This window comes from Scylla paramamosain, chromosome 2 (genome assembly GCF_035594125.1).
Source record: "Scylla paramamosain isolate STU-SP2022 chromosome 2, ASM3559412v1, whole genome shotgun sequence".
In the NCBI taxonomy this organism is placed as follows: Eukaryota; Metazoa; Arthropoda; class Malacostraca; order Decapoda; family Portunidae; genus Scylla; species Scylla paramamosain.
The window spans coordinates 2,580,001-2,602,372 of record NC_087152.1 but is presented as its reverse complement, the minus strand read 5'-3'; the positions used below and the strand labels follow the sequence as shown (position 1 = coordinate 2,602,372).

The 22,372-nt window shown below is 42.8% G+C and overlaps 1 protein-coding gene across 2 annotated transcripts in view; it reads right to left on the bottom strand.

Annotated features, from left to right (window-relative positions):
* Window positions 1-22,372, bottom strand: part of LOC135108378 (tyrosine-protein phosphatase Lar-like) — a 238,105-nt gene that overhangs the window by 143,477 nt on the left and 72,256 nt on the right. For both annotated transcript variants that reach the window (XM_064019319.1, XM_064019336.1), the window contains exon 4: window positions 16,438-16,548. In XM_064019319.1, coding sequence (XP_063875389.1) covers window positions 16,438-16,548 — 111 coding nt within the window. The remainder of the gene's footprint in view (window positions 1-16,437; window positions 16,549-22,372) is intronic.

Here is a 22,372-nt window from a genome sequence, read left to right as displayed (position 1 = left end):
TCTGCGAGACTCACATCGGATTCTTGCCTCGGCTGCTGGCGAAGGGTTTTTGAAAATAAATACCCTTAATAAACTTATACTACCACTATTACTACCACCACCACCACTACCATCACTACTACTACTGCTACACAAAAATGCAGAAAAAAAAAGGAAGGTGCCAGTCCTTAAGTAGTAGAACCAGAAGGATTATATAAACTCTATTACTATTACTACTATTACTGTTCCTACTATTACAGCCACCACCACCACCACCACCACTACTACAACTAATACTGTTGTTAAGTGAAAAAAAAAAAAAACTATGTTCATATATATTTTTCATACAATTCAGCATCACCCACCAACGATGCACACTTCGCAGGGCCCATCAGTGGAGCGTCAGGTGAAGTACTCGTGTCAGGTAAACGCGCAGTGTTTTGAAGGCAGGGTGGGTCTGGTCTGCATTGGCCTGCCCTCGCTTTGTTTTTGCTTTCATCTTTGCTAATCCGAGAGGCGTATGCAGATGGAGGGTGATAGAGGATAGGTGAAGAGGGGAGAAGAGGGGAAGATAAGACCACGAGGGTGAGAAAATGTTGTGAGAGAGGAGTGAGAGAAACACACGTACACACGCACATGGAAACTTAATAAATGATGATAAAGCAGCATGAAGTGAATATAGTGTAACAGAACTTTACTAACACGATGAATACACATTCCCGAAAGAACAAGAAAACTAACAAGTAATAGAAGATGAAATACACGCGAAGCGGAAACGTATATACTCGTACCTGCCAGCGGAGGGGAAGTAAAAAATATAATAGTAAGTATGAAAGAAGAGAAAGGGGCGTGAATGAAAAATGGTTTACGAAAGGATAGAGCATGAACGTAAGAGGGAAAGCAATAAAACAAAGGAGACTACAGTTAGAGTGAAAAGGGGGTGAGAAAAGGTTTGGATGAAAGAGAAAAGGAAGCTTTGTTGAGGGAGGCGGAGGTGCTGGAGGGCGTGGAGGGGAAGGGCTACGGTATAAACCAGTGAATAAACACCCTTTGTGGCACCCACTGAGACGCAGGTGAGGCGAGAGGATGAAAGTGATTGTCAAAAGTAAAGAAATGGGAGAGAAAGTAGTACGTGGCTAATTACAAGATGGAGAGAGAGAGAGAGAGAGAGAGAGAGAGAGAGAGAGAGAGAGAGAGAGAGAGAGAGAGAGAGAGAGAGAGAGAGAGAGAGAGAGAGAGAGAGAGAGAGAGAGAGAGAGATTCCAAATTACTTATCCTAAACTATCGTTGTGAAAATGACGATGTAATGAAGTATGAATATGAACTGTAACTCCTATAACAACAACAACAACAATAATAACAACAACAACAAAAACAAATAACAATAATAATAACGCGATAATCCTTGCACAAGACTAAAAAAAAAAAAAAAAAAAAACATTATAGTACATCCGCCTATCTGGTTGCATCACTGACATATTTAGACGAGTGAGGGAAGTAAGTCTTAGCAGCGTTGCCCAGTGCTGAATTCACCTCCAGGAGACTCGAAATACAAGCCACGTAATCAGACATGAGTGACTGAGCGCCGTACACCAAAACCCCTGAGACCTTATTCTGAAACACTTCTGCGCAGCGCTTCGACTACTCTCAAAATGCTCTAGTTGAAGTTACACTGGTTTTTATGGTTATTTGTTTGGTTCTATTGACAGATTAACAACATTTCTACATTATTAACAGGAAAAACACTCTTGAGAACCGGGCTAAACATCTCTGTGGTCTTTGAAAATAGTCGTGGTGAAAGAGCAAAGCGTTTCTGAATACCGGTCCTGATTTCCACGTACTTCGCAGTGTCCAGAAGGCGGGGCCGTAAGTGCCAGTGTCTGTGTTTCCTTTCACGTATGGACACATCGAACGCGAACAAAAAACACGTTATTACTCTTGTCCACGGATGACCTCCACGTACAGTGCAGCCTGGGATGGAGTGGCGCGGGGTGGCACAGCATCAGGAAAGGTGGAGTGGCTTTCCATTAAGGACGGGCAGGAGCGGGCAGGGGCAATAGGATAGGAGAGGGAAATAAACACTGCCAGGTAGAAATGGGGATGACAGGGAATGAACAACGCTAGAAAAAAAACAAAAAAACAAATATAGCAAGAAGGGTACAGGAAGAAACGCACGGTGTGGGAGGAGTGTGGGCATGGCAGGGTAGTAAGAGGCAGGGAATGAGACTGTTAAATAAATAGAGGGAGTGAAAGAAGAAATCATGGTACAGAAGAAAAGGGAAAAAATAAGAGCATGGCAGGGTAGGAGTAGAATTGCAGGGAATTAAATAATATTTAAAAAAAATAGAAGCGGGGGTTGTGTAATGGAAGAGGAGCGGGTGAGGGAGTGGAGGCAGACGAAGGGGAAGAGCGCAGGCTAATTACCAGAGCGTCCTTCAACGGGTGAAGGTAAACATCTGCTCTCCTTCCCTCCCTGCAGGGCACATCAAGAATCCCTTGCTCAATCATTTTTTTTAACTTTGCGTTGATGAGTTAAAATTTTACCGTCAAGATTGCTTAGAAGTGTGATAATAAATATCTGGCACAAAGGAGCAACCTTGATTGATAGAATTTGCAGCACGACACACGGCTACATCAAAGGCCATATGGCAAGGCGAAGATTTTATTTTTTTTATATACATATATATGACCCTATAATTACTACTAGAGAATACTATTATTGCGGAACATAGAAGAAGGAACGACGTGGCGCAAAAAGTTAATAGAGCGTGCATTTTACATACAAGTAATCAACATTTTTATTGCCATTAATTCTTGTTTGCTCGTGCAGTTGCAAAATGGCACAACAAGAGTTAGGACATTGCAATCAAACATCCACAGAGATCACTGCAACTTTAAATCCCTTCCATAAGTGTGCATCTGGAAAAGACTTGTGTCGCCGCGAGGCTGCCGCCACTCGTTTCATCTGAAGATCACAAGCTCGGAGAGTCCATGGAAAAATAGTTTATGCCTTGTCAACTCTTAAAAAACTTTTCAATCATGTTCAAGCGTTTTGATTGTAACTGCCTCTCATTTTCATATATATTTCATACCTCTTTTACTCAGCAGATACAGTGTGGCAGGAAGCGGTGCAGCAACACTGATATCCTTGATGCACAGCATTATCATTTCCAGGAATTGAGGTGAACTTCAACCGTCCCTTTAACATTGAGCATCTTTTATATTACTCTTGTTTTTGCGTGCTTTATTCTGACATACGTAAATTCACATGTTCCTGAGGCTGACGGTGAAATAAGAATTGGTTATTATTATTATGAACGGTTTCAGCAAATAACACAGTGGTCAGTGGTCGGGGCATACACATGACACACCAGTGCATTGCGTGTAGTATTTCAGGGCCTGCCTGTGACGCGCGTCCAAACTGAAGCTTGAAAGAACGTGGTTTCCGCCAACAAGATAAATTTGAAGTGTGTTTATGACATTTTTTTCAGTCGCATGTTTAATGTTACTCAGAATGTGTGCGTTTGAAGAGTTATCAACGTAATAGTTTCTCTTAATTACATTGCCATGAAATGAATCTGAAGTAAACCTGTTTATGATGTTTTACGCAGCTGCAGTTCTATGTAACAAAATTCCTGAAATTAAACCGGAATCACCGCTGGAGCATTCCCAATTAAAGATTATGGAAAAAAATTCTAGATATCTCAAATGTTCTTAGCGACAACGGGCTGACACACTAAGAAACAGAGAGGAAAACCACGCACGGCAGAGACGACAAAAATCCATAACCAATACAGCTTTGACGAAACACTGATATCCTACCAGGCACACGTGACCTTTACGAACTCATGCAAAGAACGACAGTAATGGAGGCGAACAGAGATACAAAGAACGAGAAGTGAATAGTGAAAAGGATATGAATAAAAGAATAAAAAGAAAAAGAGAACGAGAATCGCTAAAGCGGATGAACGTTCTGTCTGGACCAGTTAAAACAAAAGTGAAGGGAGAGAGAGAGGGAACCGGCGAGAGAGAGAGAGAGAGAGAGAGAGAGAGAGAGAGAGAGAGAGAGAGAGAGAGAGAGAGAGAGAGAGAGAGAGAGAGAGAGAGAGAGAGAGAGAGAGAGAGAGAGAGAGAAGGGAGACCTCTCCAGGTGCACCTTCCCACGACAATTACCTTAACCGCCCGACACCTTCACGGCCCACCTCCATATTTCACTTCAGGGAGGGAGGGAGCGAGGGAGAGCAAGAGTGGCGGGGAGATAGTACGGGGAGGATGCTGCGGGAGGGAAGCTGATGCGAGATACTAAACTAACTAAGGGAGGAGGAGGAGGTGGAGGAGAGGAGGACAGGAGAGGGGTGTAAAATATGGGAGGGGGAGGAACAATACGGTATGATTACACGCAGGGGAAATAATCAGGTGAGGCAGATAGGCAGGGGGGAAAAAGTAAAATAAGGACGGGAAGTTTACCCCTAAGAGGCTGGACACGGAGGGAAGAGGGCAGAAAAGGTTAGAAAGGAAGGCGAGGGGAAGAAAGAGAAGGAGGAGGAGGACTGATAGAGGCGTGGATAGCAAAGAGGAAAGTTAAGGTTGAGAAGTAAAAGGAAAGAAAATGAAAGAGAAGGAAAAGTAAAAGGATGAACAAGAAAAAAAAGGAATGGAAGTGAAAGAGTTAGAGCTAATATATATATACGAGTATATATATATATATATATATATATATATATATATATATATATATATATATATATATATATATATATATATATATATATATATATATATATATATATATATATATATATATATATATATATATATATATAACACAATTACGATGATAATGATAATGAGAGTAAATGTAGTAACAAAAAGAATAGTGAGAATGGATAAGACAAAAAACATTTAACGGGAAATGAGAAAAAAAGTATCATGCAGAGAGAGAGAGAGAGAGAGAGAGAGAGAGAGAGAGAGAGAGAGAGAGAGAGAGAGAGAGAGAGAGAGAGAGAGAGAGAGAGATCGGTGAGGGTATTGAAACCCTGAGGGTTAGAGCCAAGGAAATGAAGACTGAGAAAGGAAATGCTGCGGAGAGAGAGAGAGAGAGAGAGAGAGAGAGAGAGAGAGAGAGAGAGAGAGAGAGAGAGAGAGAGAGAGAGAGAGAGAGAGAGAGAATTTTAACACAGAGATTAAGAGTGTAGGACGTAAGGAATAGGGTTATGACACTACAGAACAGGGAGACAGAAGAGTTCCTGGAAGATGGAGAGCCTTGCAGTTACTCTCGCCAGTTATTAAAGGACGGTAATAATAACAAGGAAGGAGAGAAAATAGAATGTGTTATTTACTCTTCTGAGAGGTAAAAATAACGGAACAGAATGAACAAAATAGATTAAATGATTAGTTTGCATTATTCATCCAGCCATTGTTAACAAATATAAAGGAAAAACAAGAGGAAATCGTCAAGTAAATAAATAAATAAATAAATAAGTAAATTAATAAATGGATAAGTAAACACACACACACACACACACACACACACACACACACACACACTAAACATCACCACTAAATATATCTTTTATAATATTCTGTCAGAGATTTCAAAATGTTTCCGTCGTTCAGAATGCCAAGACTCCCATAATCTTTGTTCACCCGATTTGCACAAGAGGAGGCGGCGGCGGCGGCGTGTGTAGAGCCACCCACGGTAGGTCAAGACATGCTAAGACTGGCCGGAGGGTTGTCAGGGTGTGTTAAGAACCGGCAACTTTAAAGAACATATAGATGTAGAAGATACTCGTATCTCTGTGTGAAATGGTCGTGAGAGAGAGAGAGAGAGAGAGAGAGAGAGAGAGAGAGAGAGAGAGAGAGAGAGAGAGAGAGAGAGAGAGTGTGTGTGTGTGTGTGTGTGTGTGTGTGTGTGTGTGTGTGTGTGTGTGTGTGTGTGTGTGTGTGTGTGTGTGTGTGTGTGTGTGTGTGTGTGTGTGTGTGTGTGTGTGTGTGTGTGTGTGTGTGTGTTTCCTCCAAACAACACTTATCCCTTCTAAGTAAGCAACATGTTATTAGTTAAGTAGTTCTTTTTCATAAGCTGGTGTGCCAATATGCACGTCCCCTCCTCCTCACTGCCGGCCGCCAATGGGATTACTTTTAATCTACTTACTGGCTGGGGATTATAAGGCGGGGCCGAGTCACAGATTTCATCAGCTGGCGGACCTTGGAAGCCTGTGGCCACCAGAAGGGATTAGCCGGCCTGCCCGATGAGGTGATCAAGGAGGAGAGATGGTAACCGAGGAGTATCTAATAAAGGAGGATCGGGGCCTTCGCGGCGGCCTGTATAATGTGTGTGCTCTCTGCTTCTTGTTGTGTTCGTGATGCATCGTAGCGAGTGTTGGTACTTTTAATGCGTGATGAATTTGAATATACTCTCTCACTGTGAGCAGTAATGGAAATAAAATTCTAGCCACAGAATACGAGGAAATAAAGCTCGCGAGAAATACTAAATCTTTTAAGAACTCACATAAATGAATAAATAGTGATGAGAGAAAATAAAATAAGACGATTTTAATTCTTTTTTTTTAGATTTTTTTTTTTTACAACAAATCTTTTGAAGCTGCAGTCTCAGTCTGTCTCTCTGTCTGTCTCTCTGTCTCTCTGTCTCTCTCTCTCTCTCTCTCTCTCTATCTCTCTCTCTCTCTCTCTCTCTCTCTCTCTCTCTCTCAACGACTCATTATTCCATACACAAGACGGATTACTACATTACTTGAGTGGAGCAGAGGCCAAAAATGTTCCTTATCAGAGGATGAAAGCAAAGACAACAGAGGATCAATACAACATGACACAACCTGCCCTCCTGCAGGCCTATGTCAGGGAAATACGAACAAAGGCAGGAAGTGTGCTGCACAGTTAATTAGCACATAGGCTGAGGAAACTGGAGATATGGGTTTTCTCTTTCAGCAGGATAATTAGAGAAAAAAAAATATATGTACGATAATTAAAAGCGAGACGGAAATGAGCGACGCAGGAAACTCGCCACTAATACTCAGAGAAAAGAATAGACATAGAAAAAAATGAAGAGGAATTGAATGATGCACCAGATAAGTGGAGAGTGAAAGGTTAAAGGACGTTCGTGGTGGTGGATGTGCTGGTAACACTGATGGTAATGTAATAGAAGTGTCGGTAATAGGAGAAACAACAACAGCAGCAGCAACAGTAAAAATAGTAGTAGTAGTAGTAGTAGTAGTAGTAGTACTAGTAGTTAGTAGTTGTAGTAGTAGAATCAATAGTAATAGGAAGTAATAGTAATAGTAATGGAAGTAGCTGTAAGAATGATAACAATGACAACAACAACAACAACAACAACAACAACAACAACAACAACAATAACAACAACAACAACAACCCCAGCAGCCCCCGCTCCTCTACTACCAGGTCTTTGCACAGCTCGCCATAAAAACCCAATGATAACTGCCAGCGTTTGTTTTTCCTTTATTAACGCCAAATTTAGCTTCAGCCCCGGCACGCACTCACCTTCACATTCGCATTTTTCCAAGTTATTCATACTTTTCAGACTTCATGAAATTAAGCGGCGCCGCTATGAGAGAGAGAGAGAGAGAGAGAGAGAGAGAGAGAGAGAGAGAGAGAGAGAGAGAGAGAGAGAGAGAGAGAGAGAGAGAGAGAGAGAGAGAGAGAGAGAGAGAGAGAGAACGCTAAGCACGCCTTTCTCTTTCGGATGAAATTCTGCATAATGTAGAATAGAAAATACATATATGAATAAATTAATTCCATAAGAAGATAATTAAGCTATCAAAAATACTGCAGAGACATTTTTGTATCTTTATTATCAGTGTTTGCTCTTCCTTCTCTGATATGCTTGTTATATTTACTCGTCACTACAATCGTGATCCACACGTCACACACTCAAGTTTGTGCTTTACATACGTAGCAGAAATCCATGTGAAGGTTAATACACTCTGTCGTAGTTAATTGTTAGCTCATACTACGGCGGTGATGGTTAGGTTAGATTAGTTTACTCTATAAAAACAAACAAATAAACACTACTGTTATTAGAAGATGACATTCTGTTAGTGATGGGAATTAAGGCAGATAGTTAGGTTAGGTTAGGTTAGGTTAGGTTAGGTTAGGGGTTAGGTTAGGTTAGGTTAGGTTAGGTTAGATTAGGTTAAGTTAGGTTAGGTTAGGTTAGGTTAGGTTAGGTTGGTTAGGTTAGGTTAGGTTAGGTTAGGATAGGTTAGGTTAGGTTAGGTTAGGATAAGTTAGGTTAGGTTAGGTTAGGTTAGGTTAGATGAGGTTAGGATAGGTTAGGTTAGGTTAGGTTAGGTTAGGATAAGTTAGGTTAGGTTAGGTTAGGTTAAGTTAGGTTAGGTTAGGTTAGGTTAGGTTAGGTTAGGTTAGACGAGGTTGGTTTACTGGTTGGTTTGCTCTGTGTTTTGTTCTCTCGGAATATTCCTGAATAACTTCGAGAAAAAAGTTAAAGTCATGTCATACGACTTTCCTGTACGAGATTTTCACTATATGATGCATTTCATACAGTTATGTTCTTTCATACTAATACAACAGTGAATGACTGTCCAAAGAGATCCACCATTTAATTTGCTTTCCAGAGTAAATGAATGGTAGTGGGAGATGATAAAAATGTAAAACGTAGCCTCCATATTTTTTCCCCTCTCTGTTATTTTAAAAGTCTTCTCCAACGCAGGACACTCGCTGCTACTACCAATGCTGCTGCTGCTGTTGCTGCTACTACTACGACTACAATTACTACTACTGCTGCTGCTGCTACTACTACTACTACTACTACTACTACTACTACTACTACTACTACTACTACTACTACTACTACTACTAGTACTATGGTAATAAAAAAAAGAGGAAGTGATCTGGTCTCTCACAAGTACAAATAGAAATGCTTTTTCAGGATGTTTGTGCTCTGCGGTTATATTACTGTTACTGCTGTTGTGTGCTGGAAATAATTACCGCTTATACATTTTACTGTTAGAAGAAAATGCTCCACAATAAAAGTGACCTGGGAGAGAACATCAACGAAAGAGTAAAGAATAAATTGATGTTATGAATGCCGCCTGGGTATCGATGTTTTCTCAGGCAAAGATCTATCGCTGACATAAAGGCATTGAGGAAATGAGAGAAAGAGAGAGAGAGAGAGAGAGAGAGAGAGAGAGAGAGAGAGAGAGAGAGAGAGAGAGAGAGAGAGAGAGAGAGAGAGAGAGAGAGAGAGAGAAAAAAACAAGATCCGTCTCATTCACAAGGAGCGACGCACCACCTCCTCCATCACGCCACAAACCAGAAAGATTCAACCAAGTTTCGTTCAGATGAGCGTAAGGAAAGGAGATGGAGAGGTGTACGTTTGCTTCATTCTCATTTCATCATCCTATACTTGCCATGCACACCTCCACTTCTGGTGACGCTGCTCTTACTGTACTCAATATTATCCTGCTTTCGATTCTTTTTCTGTTCGCAGTACTTATTCTGAAGTCGTCGTGGTTCTTTTCTCTTCATATCTAAAAGCTTTAAACCACACTCCCTTATTGCATCCTGTTTGCTCTCTCTCTCTCTCTCTCTCTCTCTCTCTCCTCTCTCTCTCTCTCTCTCTCTCTCTCCTCTCTCTCTCTCTCTCCTCTCTCTCTCTCTCTCTCTCGCTTCAAGTGCTTCCAATTACAAAAAGTATATTTCATGAAAATACAAGCACAAAATGTTCGGGGAAACCTCTTCGTAAACTGCAAGAAAAAAATCTGTTATCGTCAGCAACGGCGCAAAACTCTGGAAGCAATGTGTTGCACAGAATGTAGAAGCTAATCGGACGTTGGGTTTTATTGCTTCAAATGCTGGTAAAGGGAGCATAAAAGTTTATACACTCATACACTCGATACTCAAGCTGCACCTTGAATATGTCGTGTAATTTTGCCTCTTTTTTTTTTTAATGAAATTTGATATTTCAAAAGATTAAGAAAAAATAAGAAGAAAAAAACAAAGCCAGAAATTTCAATAAAAAATAATAATAGCTGAAGCCACTGAAGGTGTTTTCAGATAAAAAGTAAGACTAGATGATTTAATTTAAAACCTTTTTGTTTTAAAAGGAAAACTTGCATGAAAATATACAAAAAAGGAGGAAGTGGCTTGATTACTAAAACTAACGAAGGTCAGTTTTACAACAAGGGCATTCAAGAACAGCTCATTCAAGACGTGTGGCCCCGCGGCTCCCTGGCCAAGGTGAGAGCTTCACGCTTGCTTATCATTTAGGTTCATATCTTGTGGTGCCTGTGGGTTTCTGCCTCGCTTCTCACCCTTCCATCCTCTTCTGCGCAATACAGATAAAAAAATCAGAGCATCAAACACCACTTCATGAAAGCATCGCCAGCGGCCACTGTACTTAATTAATGCGTTAATTTAACTTTGCAAACGCACCATGATTTCCTTTACAAAATGAAATGGTGCACTATAGTGAAGGTGTTGTCTATATCACTGAAATTCCACGTATTCATCACATGTTACAAAACAGTGAAAGAGTGCTGATTTCTGGAACAATAAAAAAAATCAGGCTTGAATGCCAAAAGGTAAAACATTTTTTTTCCCCTTTTGGAATAAAAGAACTTTCTTTTTTCATTGGCACAAACGGCTTTTATATACCACTTAGGTCCTGAAGAACCCTATCACTCCCAGTTTTCCTTCTATTTTTTTTTCTTTACGGCGCTGAGTGATGAAGAAGAAAAGTGGAAGGACACGATACGATCAGAGGTTCTCAGATACTCGAGGAAAATGGAAACTTGATGGCAGAGGCGAAGAGGAAAACGTGGTGGAGAAAAGAAGAGCAACAGGAAAGGACTAGATCGGGTGCAGCAGGGAAAAAAGTTGGCGAGAAAGAGAGAGAGAGGGAGCGTGGAAGGGAGGGAAGGCGAAAGAAGAGAAACTGAAATACGAGAGGAAAGAAAAATATCAATAGCAGAGATGAAGCACAGAGCAAGTTTGAATAATGGAAAAAAAAAAAAAAATACCCGGAAAATTACGGTGCTGCTTTTATCAACCAACACTAATTTTCTACAGACTTGTATTATGTGCAGGGGAGATAAAAGAGGGATTATATTTGTCTTATATTTGTGCAGCATTAATAAAAACTACTGATATATTCATGAGTAGCATTCGTGCTACATACATACATAATACATAAAATTAAGCGTGAGGACACACACACACACACACACACACACACACACACACACACACACACACACACACACACACACACACACACACAAAACGAACAATTTCCAAGTAAATTCCAGGTCCGACATCCCCCTGCCTCCATTACAGGATCTGCCAACACCACACACGCTTCACTTCGCCTCACAAATTTATACCTTCAAAATTAATCATGAATCACCCCATAAAAAAAGTGAGGGAGTAAAATGTCCCTTCAGGGCCTTCAGGGAGTGATGGTATTAAATGCCTGCAGGGGGCACTCTTATATGCCCTGCACGTATTGTTGCTCCCCTGCATGACGGGCACCTGATTACTTCATTACGCCGAGGTATTCTCTGCTTCCTGGCCAGAGGTAAATCAACACGTCACTCAATCCTAAAACATGTACGTAACTTTCAAGTCTGTGAGAATGTGAGGATGTGAAGCTGTGAGGATGTGAGACTGTGAGGCTGTTAGGTGCGACAGCCCTGCCTCGTGGTCCGGACTGGGGGAGGTGAGGAGCGGCAGCCTTACGTTGTAGCGCGCTGCTGAATGGGATATAGTGTGGCAGTCTAACCTTGTGGGCAGCGGTGGAGAGGCAACGGCACGCATCCTGGAAAGAGTACCAGTCAAGGGGTGGGGGAACATGTGCATAGCGCCTGGTGGAGCATTACATCCATATTGGGATTCTTCAGAATGCAGAACTTGCACGAACAGATAAGTGGTGAAACCAAGATTTTCCTGGAGGCTTCTTGAAATTCATCTTTGATCCCATTCTCCAGAGTCTGCCCGCACTCTCCAGGGCGTGGCCACCGGCACTTCTAACAGCCTTATAATTCACGTGCAAACACTCATAACTCTCGCGGGGTGAGTGGCGGTCATTTTGCTGTCTGCTCAGTTCAGGGCGGCGTTGAGTCAGGCGCCGCGGGTCAGAGAGCGCGCGCCGCCCATCCCGCCCACGGCCAATTAGGGACACGCACCAATTCCACTTCAAAGGAAACACCAAAATTGTACCCAATTGTCAATTCGAATTTTTATTTCAAATTTAGTGTGAATTTTTTAGACTGCCTTCAAAAGCAATTAAGTACCCATGGCAACAAAAACTGGAAAAGTGCTTGAAGATAGAGGGGAGAATTTGAGGGCTGTAGCGGCTGAGTGAGGGGCGCTTGGGGACACGGCGAGAATGTAGAACAGGTGGGGAATGTAGAGGCTGAGGCGGCGCGGAGGTGTGATGCTTTGCGGAGGAGCGGTGAACCGCCTGGCTGGGAGGACTGGGGAGTATACAGCTGTGGGAGATGGAGGAGCACGAGCCTTAACTAAGGTGTCCTGCAGACGAACCAGCAGCAGAAGAGAGCGGATGGGCGTGAGAGAGTGCTGGCTGACGTGCAGGTGGAGGCATGGGCGGGAAGTGTCGACAAATATGGCTCGAGATATTCGCAAACACACCCAACATCTCCCGAAAAAAAATATACATGTGCCTTGAAAGCGCTGAGGCGAAGGGCGTAGCAGCGGCCATGTGTACCCGCAGCTAACACCCAGCGGACCCAGGCCTGAGGGAGCAGGGAAAGACCACGGAGACTGCGAAATGGAGGCAAGCAAGTACGGGAGAGAGGAGGCAGGAAAAGATTCAGATAAGACGACGATGGCGGGTAGAAATTAATGGCAGTACTGGAGAGGGCACGAGAGGCGGCAGGGTGCGGCCATGACGGAGGAGGCTCAGGAAGAGACAGAGGAAGGCAGTGGGGAAGAGGAATCTAAAGGGGCGTTAAGTCGGTCGTATTTGTGCAGATAATCGGCTAACCGGCACTCGGGTCGGCAGAGTCAACAACGTGAGGCTAGGATAAAGAGGAATTTTCTCTCTCTCTCTCTCTCTCTCTCTCTCTCTCTCTCTCTCTCTCTCTCTCTCTCTCTCTCTCTCTCTCTCTCCTTCCTCCGTCCCTTAAAAATTTCCTTCGACAAATACCTACCGGATCTGGACAAACATTGCTCTCCAGATCACGAACCGGAATTAACATATGAATACTTTATTATGACCCGCCTACCGACCCACTTGATTGGAGAGAGAGAGAGAGAGAGAGAGAGAGAGAGAGAGAGAGAGAGAGAGAGAGAGAGAGAGAGAGAGAGAGAGAGAGAGAGAGAGTTATAATTATATAATTAATATTTATCAAGCCCTTCAGGCACACTCACTAACCGCCACCCCCGCCCACTTTCTGTCTCTCTCTCTCTCTCTCTCTCTCTCTCTCTCTCTCTCTCTCTCTCTCTCTCTCTCTCTCTCTCTCTCTCTCTCTCTCTCTCTCTCTCTCTCTCTCTCTCTCACTTTTCTCCCTCTCCCGGCTGTTGACACGGGAAAAGCTTTGTATCGATTAACTAGAACAAAGAAAAAAAGTTGGGCAGGAAAATTTCCGGGTTGTTAGCTGGACGGAGAAGGAAGGCAGTGGGTGATGGTGGAGGAGGAACGGCTGCTGCATGGGAGTTAGTATGGCTGGTATAGGGGAGCAAGTGAGGGCGTTGGGTGTGGAGTTATCTCAAGCATTGCCACTTGCATTGCACGTATGTAGAGAGCGAGTGAGGTGAGGATGAAGTGAGATGAAGGAAAGGAAGGCGAGGGGTGTGTGTGTGTGTGTGTGTGTGTGTGTGTGTGTGTGTGTGTGTGTGTGTGTGTGTGTGTGTGTGTGTGTGTGTGTGTGTGTGTGTTGAGGAGGATGTGACCTGCGTGTGTTTAGAGATAATAGATGTTTGTGCGTGACAGGTGTAAGTGAGGTGTGTTTCCAATGTGCGTGGGTGCCCCGCGGAGGTGTGTGTGTGTGTGTGTGTGTGTGTGTGTGTGTGTGTGTGTGTGTGTGTGTGTGTGTGTGTGTGTGTGTGTGTGTGTGTGTGTGTGTGTGCGTCAAGGTGCAACAATTATGTTGTATAAAAATAAAGAATGCTTTCACAGCAACAACTAAAATAAATAAAAAAAAAATCTCCCACTGATATAAAAAAATATAAAACTCTCTCTCTCTCTCTCTCTCTCTCTCTCCTTCCCCGACCCACTATTTTACTTCACCGGCAAGACACGCGGGCGATCGACAGGAGTCCAAGGCGCTGAGGGATGACCGGGTGGCGCCGCGAAAACAAGAACGCCTGCCCTTCACAAACACTGCTGGGTCGTCCCGTGTGGCTCTTCAAACACGACCCTCCCGCCACCAGACGCCGCCACCTATGCATTACCAATTTCATGATATTAATTACGTACTTTTTTTTTGCTACGACACTAATAAGCTTTGAATATTAATCAACACAATCATCACTGAGGAGGTGATGAAAAGAATACAGGGAATTACATGAATTACATTTTAGTTTGCTTTTTTTTTTTTTTTTTTTGCGTCAGGTGTGGCCGTGCTGGTAGGTGAAAAGGTAGTTGTAATAATCATCATCACCACTACTACCACCACCGCCATCATCATCACCACCATCACCACCACCATCGCCACCACCACCTACGGTCTACACGATTCCCCTGGGCGAAGGAGGCCTATTCTAATTGTTAGGGCGAGGAGGTTCGATCAGCCACCTACTCTGTCACACTGGCTTGGGGCGAATTGGTGGCATTACCGGATTGCAATGTTACCAGTTTCAGCTCCCTGTCTTACTGTCTCTATCTATTCCCTACAACGTGGACAGGGATGGCGTGACAGGAGACAGACTCGTACACAGACAGTAGCCGGTAATTAATAACAAGTCTTGGGAATCAAACTCGGCATCACAACCTCCACTGGAACCATAGTTGAAAATCCTCCTGTCGCGCTGGAGCATTATGGCTTCCCGCCCGCGCCGCGCCTCCACCTGCATTCATTAATACCTAATGTCTCCCTGAACCCGTCGCTTCTCCCCTCAGACGCACATCCCCGCTGTCTCCGATTCCCTGCTGTGGCCTTGCTGTGCTGCCTTAGTCTTCGTTGCTACGTCTCCTGCAGCATTTCAGTCAACAGCACTCTTCGTTTCCTCAGCAGCGCCACATTACCGTTGTCGTGCCGTACTTATAGCATTCAGTTAACCAATAAGTCAGTCAGTTCTATTTTCTCTACACTCTTTCCGACCGTAAGCTATCCTCGTCTCTCCTCCAATCTCGTTCCGTAATTCTTCTTACCTCGCCGTCAAGTCTTTAAGTCTACGTATAAGAAAAAGGTACAGGTTTTCCTCCTTTCCTCTCTTCGCTTTCTTCGCCATCACACGCCTCGCTGCGGCTTTACTCCGAAGAAACCATTAAGTGTACAAGGCCAGGGAAATATTAATTAAACTTCTAAAAAGCATTTCCCAGTATCCTTTAAGAGGCGTTGATGTATTTCATTACAATCTGCAATATATTTTTCTGGTCATTAGTTTGCCACAGAGGCTTTGAATTTTAAATCAAACCTCGGATGCTTTCAAACTTTCTACCCTTTATGTATATTACAGAGCGTTGAAACATGCATACTAAACAAGAGCTGCGTACAATGACCATCAAGTAATAATGTGCACTCTGTATGTGTGTGTGTGTGTTTGTAAGTGTGAGTCCTTTGTCTAGTGTACCGCAAAGACGACCAATAGTACTGAGAGGTTCTCGCCCCAAAAAACACTCTACACGAAACGAGCTCAGGTCCCCAATGCCCCTGCTCTCTTCCTCCTCCTCCTCCTGCGCCTCCTCCACAGTCAGTGTCGGTGTTTTCCCAGGTGGAAGATTAGTTCGTCGTGAGCTACTCTCTCTATATATAACATTTCTTGCCCGTTTTCGTGATGCTTATTCATTACCTTTATTTCCAGGGCCGGGGAACATCATGACGACTTCTACGCCTTTCAACAATAACCACAGATCTAAACAAGTACATCTCCAGCATTGCATAGTAAATGTCCTCAACGGTACACTAAAGTCCAGAAAATTGCATGCATGTTGGGAGAACAGGAGCAAAATCAAGTAACATATACATAGGAATGCATGAATAAGAAATGAGACATAACAGTGGTAAAATAAGTAGTAGTGGTAATAGTACGAGCATTAAATGTTGTAGTAGTAGTAGTAGTAGTAGTAAGACGAGGAGGAGGAGGAAGAGGAGGACACAGGGTAAGAAGAGTAGTGAGCGCGGAAAGGAGGAAGAAGAGGAAAAAGAGAAGTGGGAAGAGGACGAGTGGACGGCGTGAGGAAGAAATGGAGAAGGAAGGGAACTGACATGGGAGAGGAAGGAGAACGAGAAGAGGAGGAAGAAGCAGACCAATGGAGAGCAATGTTTGTTTACTCACCCCTCACGTAAAGGCTGACCAGGTTACTGAAGGCCGTGCCCTCCGTGTTTTCGGCCACACACTCGTACTTTCCGCCGTCCTCCTCCGTGCTGGTGCTGATCTGGAGACTCCCTGAAACACAAGGTCCGCGGTCACTCCCTGGGGAATCGTCACTCTCTTCTACACCATGCCACCACTGCCGCCCGAGTGCCTCTGCTGTTCCTTCCCCTTGCCCTTCCCTGACCTACCTACCCCCACCCACCCAACTCTCACACACATGCCAGTACCGCCCCTTCCCTTTTCCAACAGAAGACAAATGTTGAATAAATCTCCTGCCTTTGTTTGGTTCAATGCACAGATATATAACTTCATGACTGACTGACACGGTGTTATATATACACGTATCTATATTCGTGTACAATAATTTCATAAAGAATGTTTAGAATGACCAATTTGGTCCATGTTTAAATATTAAATCTGTATATGTAAAGGTACAAAAATATTACATAAACTATGAAGATGTGAGTTCAGAAAATAATACACAAAATGTATACAGCCCAAGTCACCGATAAATTCACGCGTTCGGACGATGTATGAGTATTCTGAGAAGACTGGTGTTTCTTCTCTTTTCAATAACATGCTGCACGTCAATACCAGCGACGCCAAGTGTATAGAGCAGCGGATGGTAATGAGCACCCACAGTCTCGGAATAAATTGCAAGCATCATATATTCAGGAAAAGAAAGAGGAAAAAAAAAAATATGAAACCGCAAACGTGACTGTCTAGGTACGCTCAGGGGAACAGCCACCCACCGCTGCCACGCCAGACAGACTTGTGGCTAAACTGGCTATTTAGTGACGTATGCAATGCCCTGAATCCCCGAATCAAAACATGTAGTTACTAGCATAATCTACAGGTTTTGCCCTTCAAGGACGTCCATCATGGGAAGCATCATGAGCAGCAACTGATGATGATTCTGCGCAATTCTGTTCTCTGCTCTTTCCAGTTGGTATGATTTCACTTCACATGCTTAACAGTAATGGTAAGGCGATACTGCCGTTCTGAATATGTCATCCGAACCCATGATGTTCTTGATTTTAATGATGAAGCTTTTCTTACCTGCTCTCTCTCTCTCTCTCTCTCTCTCTCTCTCTCTCTCTCTCTCTCTCTCATACAATGAAGTTCGCGTCAAGCTGCCATATTTTTACATCCTGCATTTCCTTTTACTCCAAGTTGTAACCTACACATTCATACGTTTCTATGTACCGACACTGATCCGACACAACACTGTAAGTCATTACACATCGTTCAAACGCAGGAAAAACTGGGAATTTAATTTCCTGCCTATCTAAAGTTTTTGAATCTATCCTCAACAGGAAGATTCTAAAACATCTATTACTTCACAACCTTCTATCTGGTCGTCAAGGCCGCTCTACTGGTGGTCTTCTGGCTTTCCTTAATGAGTCTTCGTCATCTTCCTTTAGAGATTTTGGTGAAACATTTGCTTTTGCCTTAGACATGTCAAAAGCTTTTGATAGAGTCTGCCACAAAGATTTGACTTCTTTCTGTAACTTCATCTCAAGTTCCCTTTCTGACCGTTCTATTGTTGCTGTGGTAGACGGTCACTATTCTACTCCTAAAGCTATTAACAGTGGTGTTCCTCAGAGTTCTGTCCTGTCACCCACTCTCTTCCTATTATTCATCAATGATCTTCTAAACCAAACTTTTTGTCCTGTCGCTCATGATAACACCCTACGCTCATGATAACACCCTGTACTTTTTCCGTGTCTTTTCGTAGACGTCCAACTCTTCAGAAAGTAAACAGTTAATGCAGGGAAGCCACAGAACGCCTGACTTCTGATCTCTCAAAAATTTCTGATTGGGGCAGAGCAAACTTAGTATTGTTCAATGCCTCAAAAACTCAATTCCTCCATCTATCAACTCGACACAACCTTCCAGACAACTATTCCCCTCTTCTTCAATGACACTCAACTGTCCCACTCTTCTACACAGAACATCCTCGGTCTATCCTTTACTTATAATCTAAACTGGAAGCTTCACATCTCATCTCCAGTTTTTCTCACCCTTCCAGCTGCTAACTCTGTACAGGGGCCTTATCCGTCCATATATGGAGTATGCTTCACATGTCAGGGAGGGTTCCACTCATACCGCTCTTCTAGACAGAGTGGAATCAAAAACTTTTTGTCTCATCAACTCCTCTCCTCTAACTGACTGTCTTCATCCTCTTTCTTATAGCCGCAATATTGCATCTCTTGCTATCTTCTACCGCTATTTTCATGCTAACAGCTCTCCTGATCTTGCTAACTGCATACCTCCCCTCCCGCGGCCTCGCTGCACAAGACTTTCTTCTTTCTCTCACCCCTATTCCGGCCGCCTCTCTTATGCAAGAGTTAACCAGTATTCTCAATCATTCATCCCTTTCTCTGATAAACTCTGGAATTCCCTGCCTGCTTCTGTATTTCCACATTCCTATGACTTGAACTCCTTCAAGGAAGAGGTTACAAGACACTTATCCTTCAATTTTTAACTTCAGCTTTGGATCCTATTCGGGGACCGACATATCAGTGGGCCTTTTTTTTTTTTTACTGTTTTTTTTTGTTGTTGCCCTTGGCCGTTGTTTCTCCTATATATATATATATATATATATATATATATATATATATATATATATATATATATATATATATATATATATATATATATATATATATATATATATATATATATAAAAGACAAGCTTCACGGAATGAGTGACTTCATTCAGTTACCTCTCAACTGAAAATATGAAAGAAAACAAGTAAAAGGAAAAGAAATACCAATATATGTTCGCTTCAAACATTTTCCTTCTTTCTTTTTAAGGGAGCTAAGTTATGCCGCGTGTCTCATTATACGCTCCGGCAAAGGTTTCTCTGATACCTGAAATAACACCGGAAATGTAAGAGCTACAGTAATAATTCTTGGCTCTTCTAGAACTATAATACATAAATAGATAGTAGTAGTAGTGGTGGTGGTGGTGGTAGTAGTAGTAGTAGTAGTAGTAGTAGTAGTAGTAGACGAAAACTTCGCTAAGTCGGACTGATTGGGGGAAGGCCGATCCGACTTAACCGAAAATCAGACCTAGCCGAATCCAGCTCTGCATTTGAATCCTTTGACTCCAAGATGTTCATTCAGCAGGCCTTCCTGCAGCACGCTGCGTTTCCAGGCCGGGCACTGTTATCCCTTCGGCTCTTTCTTGCACGTACCGCTTGTAGACAGGTTCGTCAAGATTTTCGTGCTGTGCCTTGCTCGCTCTACGTATACAGGTCCTTCCCCCTCCCTTAAAAGTATCCAACTTAACCGATATCCGGCTTAAAGGGATCCGACTTAGTGAGGTAATAAATAAAATAATGGTAATACTACTACTACTACTACTACTACTACTACTACTACTACTACTACTACTACTACTACTACCACTACTACTACTAATAATAAAATAGCAACTGATAATATAATAACAAATAAATGATAATCTTGATTCACCTCACCTCGTCGAGCATAATTAAAGTGACATGCAGGAGAGAAATAAAGAAGGAAAGGGTCAAATAACACAAGAATACACCCAATACATAAAGACATCCCTTCTGTTTGTCGCCCTTTGAGAGGAGAGGATTCAAGGGAGTGGTTCCCAGCTCTGTCTCCTTATCCCTTTTAATCTTCAGTCTTTTACACCAAACGTGAAGTGTGATAATAATGATCATAATAACGATAATAATAATAATAATAACAATGATGATAATAATAATAATAATAATAATAATAATAATAATAATAATAATAATAATAATAATAATAATAATAATAATAAAATAATAATAAAGAAAAAACAACAATAATAATAATGACAATAACAATAATAATAAATATAGCGCGATACATTTAACCGCACGCAAAAATGTGTCACTATATTACCATTGTCTCTAAGCTCCATTACTTGTTCACGTGTACACACACACACACACACACACACACACACACACACATACACATACACACACACATACACACACACACACACACACACACACACACACACACACACACACACACACAAAGCAACCACCTTAATTTATTTTTGTAAAATAATTTCACTATAAAACACAAAATGTGTTTGCAATTCATTGCAATCTGTGTTTATGACATAAAAATACCTTTACAAATTTTCGGTGCACAAAATGGCAAAATATATATGAAGTTGGTAAAAAAGAATGAAATGGCAAAATACTTCAAATTATATACTGGTAAATCCGGGAAAAGGGTTCGCTGCCGACCAGCCATCAGCCCCCTCGCCCCCCTCCCCCACTTCCCTGCCGACCCCTCACACCTACCAGCCCAACACTCACCCTCAACCTACAGGCATTCACGTCTCACCCTGCCTGTACTCATCCCCCCACTTGTTGCCCTCACCATCACCTGGCGTGCCCTCACCATCACCTGGCGTACACTCAGCCTTCACCCAGCCTATCCTGACTTGTTATGTACTATCAGCAATACCTAACTTGCCGTCACCTTCCATCTAGTCAATATCATCCCTTGCACAACGTACCCTTACCTGTAATCCTCATCCCTCACCCGGCCAACCAGCCTACACTCACCCCTCACCCAGTCAGCCTCACTCTGAACCAGCACTCATATCTCAGCTAACCTATATTCACCAGCGTGTTTTCTCTCTCTACACTAGCACAGTTACCCTGAGTCACTCGCGTCTTTTGACATCTCGTTATTCCGGTGTAGTGAAGCGTACGTATCGGATGACACTGTCTGGGACGGCGTCGATGTCCATGATCATGTTGACAGCATACACAAGGTGACACTATGTTCGTAAGAGGTAGATATGTATGAGTGGTGACTAGTATGGTACGTGTATAAAGTCTAAGCCAAAAATATAACGAAAATATGACGACAGAATACGTTCCATATAACGCGTTGAAGATATTCTCGTCAAGTCGTTGGATCGTTATGTTAGCTCCACAAGTACCGGCGATGCAGACCATTTCGAGGAAGACTACTGAACAAGCAAAGATGGCGTAAGAGGAAAACGTGAAGTCTGGCCAAGCGTGGAGGACAGTAGTGTGAGGGCAGGAGGCGAGTGGTGTGTGGGTGGTGCAGTGTAAGGGCGATGTGTGCATGGTTGGTGCGTGGAGGGATGTTGAAAGCACTCACAGCTGGACGGGCCGCGCCTCTGCTGGCTTCCATTTGTTAAAATTCTAAAAGTTTTGAACACTGGACTTCTCCCATGATTATTTTCAACTACGTATGAGGTACAGAAAAAATCTGATAAATATTATCTCCGAAACTTGCAAATGTTTTATTATTATTTTTATTTATAAGTGCGTCGCTACATTTTCCCGAATCATTTACACAATTAGGAGAATGTATATGTTAAAATTGTGAAGCTCAGCACACAGAGAGGCGGGGCGTGTGCGTGCCCCCGGCGGCGTGTTCTCGTCACGGAAGCAACGCTCGTTTGAAAAACATATCCTCGTCAGGATTAATAGTGACTCGATTTCAATGTCGAGAATGACTGTGCATGTGCTTGTTTATACACTTCTATGTCAATACATGAAGCAAATAATGTGCAAAAATATAATGACAATTCATTAAAAATATACGGCAATGTGAATGAAAACCTGCATGGGGGAACAGCAGAGCGTGCCCGACCCTTCCTGCACGAGGCGCTGAGGTGTACTTCTTTCCTTTTTCCTTTATTTACTCACAGGGTCTGCTGAAACAACTGTGTCTCCAATCTGCATGCGTTATCACTAGCGAGCATCTCAACCCTTGAACGACAACACACATGTATGTACACACACAACGGTTCCTCCGATCAAAGACACACACAGACACACACACACACACACACACACACACACACACACACACACACACACACACA